This window comes from Meleagris gallopavo, chromosome 5 (genome assembly GCF_000146605.3).
Source record: "Meleagris gallopavo isolate NT-WF06-2002-E0010 breed Aviagen turkey brand Nicholas breeding stock chromosome 5, Turkey_5.1, whole genome shotgun sequence".
Classification (NCBI taxonomy): domain Eukaryota; kingdom Metazoa; phylum Chordata; class Aves; order Galliformes; family Phasianidae; genus Meleagris; species Meleagris gallopavo.
Window position 1 is genome coordinate 26,772,227 of NC_015015.2, and position 7,257 is coordinate 26,779,483.

Here is a 7,257-nt window from a genome sequence, read left to right on the forward strand (position 1 = left end):
CTTCAGGAGAACTAGAGGTTTGGTGTGGGCAAAAAGCGACTATTACAAGGTTAAAATAAGTCTGGAAGGAAGAAAAGGCAAGGAAAGATGCAACTAGTGACATGAAGCTTCCCAAAACAGCTATGAAATGAAAGATCTGAACTCATATCTGGCAGAAGGGCAGGAACAGACTGCACAGCAACGGCTGTCACAAGATAAAGGCACATGCACCCCACACCAGATGGAGCTAACAGCAAGCATTTTTGCCTCTACAATAAACCAGTTCCCACCACCTGCTAGGTATTGACAACATAGGGACTACAGGAGCTGAGCACTTCCAAAAGTATGTTTCAGTCCCTGTTGGCTGCTAAGTAGGGATTTCAGGCAAGGGCCTTCCTAGAAGGGGGACCTCCTGCTCACAGCCAGAAGAATGTTGCCACCTCCAGTTCAGGTCAGGCTGAAATCTTTTATGTGTGTGTGCAACTGACTTAGGGTGCAAAGTAAGGCATGATTTAACTTGCACCAGTATTACAGGAACTCACGCCTAAAGAACATTTTGCTGTGTGGAAAGAAGATGAGCAGAAATGTAGCAACAAGGTGGGAGAGCAAGGAAACTGCAGGAAGACAGATGCTGCACCCTGACAAGGAAAAGAGAGGGAGAGAAAGGCAGCAGGTGCATTTGAAATGGATCACAAAGCAAAATATTTTAGCTTTAAAAACCGTTAATAAGAGGAACTGCATAAACACAGTGAGTGAGTGATTTCAAGGTCCCTGAATGCCAGCCTCGTCTCAGCCATCTACCCTGGCAAGATCACAGAGACCGCTGTTAGCTTATTCCTGTGCCTGCACATAAAAAGCAGGGCTCTGTAGCCAAGAGGCAGATTCTTCCAGAGCTAATTGGGACTCACCGAGGGGCCTGGCAATAAAAGCGCAGTCCACTTATGAACCGCTGCATCCTCGGGCAGCTGTTCCCCTAGAGGGTGCTGCTCAGCCGCATACAGCCCCGCTCCGTCATCGCCCTTTGCCCTCAGCCTACCTGCAGCTAAGGGCCTCGCTGCCTAGGGTCTGCACCCACCCCCTCAAGTAGTGAAGCCAGGACTAGTGTGCATTGCTGTGACTGAGACTGCTCGCCTTTAAAAAGATTTGGAAAACAACAGATAAGTTGATCCAAAAGGCCTGCAATGGCAGGAGGTCCCAAGACCAGGCATGGCAGACCTTTCCAGTACGCTGGTAGGGCTCTGTGCTTTCCGTGGGTATATTCCCAAATGCATTAGTGCAGGGAAACTAACAACTGCCATAAAACTGACCATCTTTCACTCCAAAGGCAGAGAATACAATCTTCAGTCAGCTACTTTCAATATAAAAACAGGCCAGCACGCGTAACCGTAGAAAAGACAAAATCCCAAAACAATGAGCATAAAGTTGAAATGAAAGAGAGGAAGGGGTATGACAGATGTGGACAGTGGGTAAATAGAGTATACCTGTGAAGCATTTGGGTATTGCAGGGTGACATTCCATCACTCACTAAGTTTCATAATTCAAAGTATTTGCTCAGGTACACTATTTTGGGTAATAATTCTAGCTATAGTATATTTGGCCAGATGTCTTCCAAAAGAAAAGGCTCAAGGAAACCCCAGCAGTTTTTCATAGGTAGAAGTAATTCCTCTGACTCATTGAGCAAATCTATCACTTTTGATGGGGAAGAAACACGCTTTCAGGAATCCTATCTCATGTCAAGACAATACAAATGTTCCAACTGGTACTTATCCTCAGGATTAAAGGAGACAAACTATAGCATATCAACTGAACCCTAAAGGGGAATATCTGAGCAAAGCAAACAAAACCAAGCACTGAATCAGCGGAGCTTGTTTACATCCCAATCTACATCTAATTTCAATTAAATATATTCTGAATTTCAGTTCAATTAACTCAGTTACTACCTAAACGCGTTCAGCAAATAGTACCTTACAGTTTCCTCATAGTCTCACAGACTGTCATCAGCTTCCTACTGTCATCAATTCAGAGGCCTTTCTGAGATGACCACTCCCTGCTACCTGTTCCCACACAACTGCTTGCCTAAGTAATGAAGTATTTTCTCTCCTAGAAGTCTCCCAACCACAAAGAAAATCAGTCAATTCTGCACGTACTGATTAGAAGGGTCCCAAAACACCACTGAATTAGTTCAGCCATTTAGATTGTCCATTGTTTTTCCTTCTTTCTTTAGTAGCAGCACCCACATAATGGGTGACCACAAAGATTAAGAACCTGCTGAGGAGGGGAGGACAGATATAACTCTGCATCTCAGACAGATTTGATCCTAACCTGGAAAGAGCTCAAATTCATGCTTGTCATTATGAACATTGCAGATGAATCCTCCCACATAAAACTTCCTTTTACCCATGAGACATGTAACATTACTGATTTGTCTATGCCCTGTCCTCCCACCAGGGAACACTATTTCCATGTTTGGATGGAATTGATTTAAAAAAAAAAACAACAAAAAAACAAACATACCCAACCAAAATACTAAAAAAAATCAGAAGCCTTAACACCTGATTTTCTTACCATTTCAGACTGTACAAAATTTGTATTTAAGCTTTATTTTCAAAATCAGTGCAAGTGTTCAATTTGCTTAGCAGAAAGCACACTCACCTGGAACGATGACCCACCTCATTCTAGTCCTTATGCTGCTGGATTCCAACCACAATTTGGAATATTTTAGGCAAGTTCATTAGTAATGAAGTATATCAAGGGGAAGGATGACTTTCCTTGCCTCCTTCAAGCCCTTCCTCATCCAAATCCAGATCAGAAAAACCTTTCTAACAAAGATTTTGTTGAAACAAGCATTTCCATGAAAAGTTTTAGATTCATTTGACTGGCAGCTTACAACAGAAACTTCCCAACCAGGGTTTGGCTTGGATCAACAGTGACCTCAGCCGCAGCAAATGTGCAGAGACCATGGTATGGAGTAAGAAACACAGAGAAGGAATACATGGACTAGCTGGCTGATTGCATGAACCCATGCTTTGAGATAAGAGGACGTGTAAAAAAGGGCATTACTGGCTGTTTCTTAATTTAGAGGTTCTTGTAAATAGAAGGCAGAGCAAACATCATCTACCGCCTCACAAACTCGTTACTCCTTTAAGAAAGTCTATCACAAACTTGCATACTGTGTACTCCAAGTATTCTCACTTGTTTTTTCCTATTCGCTGGTGAGCTGCTCCCTGCACTGGCTCCCTCTACTGCTTGTTAGCCCTCATCATTCTCTAGGCATTCCTAGGTTCTTTCTTAAGAGTTCTCTTTCCACATAACTTACCCATTTAACTTCGATCCTCAAGACCTATCAAACCTCTAGTAAGCATGTGGAGCTATGTGACAAAACAAGGTTGGAGTCCTTTTTGGACACAACCTTGTCCTCATATAATGGGACAACCAGGAAAGGTCAGGCTGTGTTCTCAACATTTTGGGAATCAGGGACTCACAGCAACATATCTCCCTTGCTGCTTGCTTTCCCCTTGAGCTCAAAGATTCTCTTTTTCTTCTTTCTCTCCTTTTTTCTCCCCCTTCTATAAAAATTCTGAACAGTCAGTGGGCCAAGGCAGCAGATTCCAGAGAGTCTTATTCCAGGCCAAATAGCAATAAAACTCATTTGGCATATTCATCTAGTGGGAAGGTAATAAAATTAAGGAACAGGGCTGCTATTTTGGTATGTAATTTCTCAGTAAAGTACAAATGACTAAGAAAAAAACTTCCACTGAGCTAGGAAAGCTTAACATTTCTCACAGTTGACAAATAATGCAATGGTCTTATTATGATAATCAAGATATATGCAAAAAAACAAACAAACCAACAAAAACAAAAACAAAAAACAAACCAACAAAAACAAAAACCAGAAAAAGAAACTTCTCAACACTCAACGGTACTCATTCCCTTCTCATGCATGCTAAACCTGAAGAAAGCACTAAGGAAAAGCTAGGACTGGAAAAAGAAAGCTAGCCATCCTTCCCAACCAGCATGACAGTTACAACAACAGCTGTCCACACAACCAAAACACCTGCACAGGAAATTAGTCCCTTGGAATCTCCTTGTTTACCTTCTCCTGCCAAGCAAATCTGCTCATAGTCAAGAATGACTGATAATTATTGAATATGGGTTGAAAGGTTTCAATTCATAGAATTTCCAAAAATATCAGTTTGGTCCAGGTTTCAATAGAAGGTGAGGTGAAAATGAAAGAGGAATAAAAGGAAGGGAGGTGGGCTGATTGCTCAGCCACTAAACAGGAGGAACAGCTATTCCTACGCCCTAGTTCTCCCCCAATCTTAAAATGTAATTTAACTCTGAAAAAGTCCAACAGTACAGTCCTGCACTTTCCTTCTGAGTTGTTCTCTCTGCGTCATCCCCTCTCCTGCATGCCGGATTTAGCAATGAAAATAAATATTATTTCTGTTAGTCAACAGGGCCTCTGGAGAAGGACTGGGTTTGTGCTGCCTCATACATCATCCAACCTACATGGTTGAGGCAACAGAATATTGTTAGCTGTGTATTACTCAGAGAGGTCCTGAACTGAACCGCAGTTTCTAAGGACTTCTACAGTACAAGCAGTGTTCTGAGCAAGGCTCATCTTTTTGCCCTGTATCCATTTAGTTCTTAGCACAAAGGTCTGTGATAAGAACTTTAAGACAGAGCCATCAAAATAATGAACTACAGCTGCATGGCAGAATATTAATCATTCATTTTACCATACAAAATGCGGCATTTTTTAATTACCTGGGATAAAGCTGATTCCTGAGTTTAATGTAACTCTACATCAGACATTTATTCTCACAGAATGGAGAAGGAAAGCCACTTACTTCCTTCCTTGCTGACTCCCAAGCACCCTTTCAGCTCCTGAAGTGAGATAGACTTGTCCTTGTTGAGGTCACAGTAGTCAGTGAAACGTCGGGCACATTTCTTGGGCTTGGCTTTCTTCTTCACATAACGCTTGAAAGGCTTCAGCTCTCGCTTATTGATGTCATTGCTGCTGTTGTTGTCCAGCTGGCTGAAGTACCAATGTACCACTCGCTCCTCCAGCGTGTGGCTGGGGTCTGGCTCAGAGAACCTGCAGGGGAGAAAGCAGAGGCCCCCGACAAGTGGGTGCTCTTACCAACGTTGTCATGTGCATGGAAGAGCCACATACTGTGACATGTGTAAAGCAGGATAAATACACAAATCTTACAATCTTCTCCTTTGGGCTGAGAACTTTAGAGAGAGAGAGAGGAACTTCATCTAAAAACGTCCTTTAGCACTAACAAGTGGTGACAAGGGATTCTGGGAGACTGGTACCCTCAGTAGCTCTGTCTCTCTTCACACCAGTTGCTGAAACTGCCTAATCCCAAAGGATTCCCCTTTGGAGGGCAAAAAGCAGTCTTCATGCTCCTTTTGACCCTTGAGCTACCAATGTGAGAGCTGTGAATGCCAGCTGTCATGGTAGCTTCTGTGATAGCAACATCTAGGCTTCAGAAAGGGAATAAATTTATTTAATGCAAGACGCATTCATTATTTGAAAATGTCCTTGGCAAGATGAAACATTCTTGCTGTATCTATTTATATGATCTGAACTCCTGTGCTGTATTTGCAGCATATTTAATGCTTTTCACGTGGTTGATTTATACACAAGAATTCCACAGCAGACAAGCACCACAAATCCATTAAAAACAATACTATGGAACTGGCAACTTCAGAGTGCTCCATTTCTTACTCATTCTGATCTTACAACTTTGACATTATTTGGCTCACATTTTCTTTCTGTGGACAACAACAAAAAAATATCAGACAGGAGGACAGGAGGAGGAACAGCCTCAGCTGAAGACGGGTGAGTAGAGAACACTGCCTTTCAATCTCAGGTCCTTACTGAAGAGGCAGTAGGTCATACTGTTTACATGGTATGAGGTGCTCTCCAGCAGTAGGAAGACTTTTTTCTTTTTTTTTCTTTTTTTTTTCTTTTCTTTTTTTAAGTTCACTAAGGCAGCCTGTTTTTTCTCCAAATGATGAATGTATCATTAAAAAAGTTAAAATGTTGCTGAGACTTGAGCCTTTTTCCTCCCAAGCATAAAGCTTTTCAGGGCATGGAAATTAGTGGACAGGCAGTCAGACATGCTACACTGGCACTGGTTGCTCTGACTTATTCCAGGAGACACGTCCAGCTGCTGCCTAATTCCTTCCCCAGCAATGAGAGAGGGACAGTTGTGTGCTGCAGGCAGCCAGGTTCTGGTGTGAGTTTTGGGCATTCAAGCTAGGGAAATATGAACCCAGGTTCAGTTTCACGAAGGTGTACCTTATAAAATGCATTTTAAGACTATCATCACCTTAATTAAGAAACTGGTGGGTTATATATTTAAATGGACACTGAAAAATTCTTTTTTTTGGGGGGGAGGGCAACCAGAAGAGTGAAAATCCTTTTGAACTTCTCACATGACCCCTTCTGCCTCTACAATGCAGCCACAAAGCCTGGAAAAGAAAATCACAACCTACAGTCATGGCACATCAGTAACGTGAAAGGTAGTCGCTATCTGGGAACATCTGGACTCCCCACCCCCCAAAGTAAATTCACACACTGGAAAGAGGTAAACAATCTACACAACATATTTCACAAGGTTTTACTTGAGAATGTCTCCATCTTTTAATTCTTAGCTGAGAAGCAGCCTGGCATTCAGTCACAGCATCTGGTCAATGTACAGTGAAATAAACACTGCGTGGGAGGAAGAAGAGGTTGGGAGTAAGTTTGCCTCAGTTTTGGGAGCCAAACACAAGGCAAGCCCCTGGAGCTACCTATGGACAAGTAGAAACTGCAAAAAACTCCCCAGGAAGCTATGGGAGTGCCTGGATTTTTTAGAGCCCTGAAACTCAACATGAAGAACAGGATGACAGGAGAGAATAAAAACACATCCTGTGGCTTGTTTTTATGACATTTATAAACACAATCATTGGCCTCTCTCCCTTTTGGAAGTGAGCTGGCTATCATTTGAAGACTTGCATGTTTCCAACAGCCACAGGAAAGAACCAGAAGTTCTATATTGCAACAGAGGAGCTTCTGCTTTTGCTGAGATAGAGGAATACAACTCCAGTTTTTGCATGTCAGATTCCCTTGGTCCACACCTTGGCCTGCCCTTGGCTCTGACCTCTGTTTTCTGAAGACCCAGATCTCAAGCCGCAGAAATGGAGAAAAGGGAAAGAGCACCTCTTGCACTGACAATAGAAAGACAGGAGCACTAGCTTCTCTCTACCTGCTGAAGAGACACT

General features: G+C 42.6%; 1 protein-coding gene across 1 annotated transcript in view; it reads right to left on the minus strand.

The window, feature by feature from the left end:
- SMOC1 (SPARC related modular calcium binding 1) overlaps nt 1-7,257 on the minus strand; it is a 142,043-nt gene that overhangs the window by 5,290 nt on the left and 129,496 nt on the right. The window contains exon 12 of the mRNA XM_031553635.1: nt 4,830-5,077. Within this exon, the coding sequence (XP_031409495.1) occupies nt 4,830-5,077 (248 nt within the window). The remainder of the gene's footprint in view (nt 1-4,829; nt 5,078-7,257) is intronic.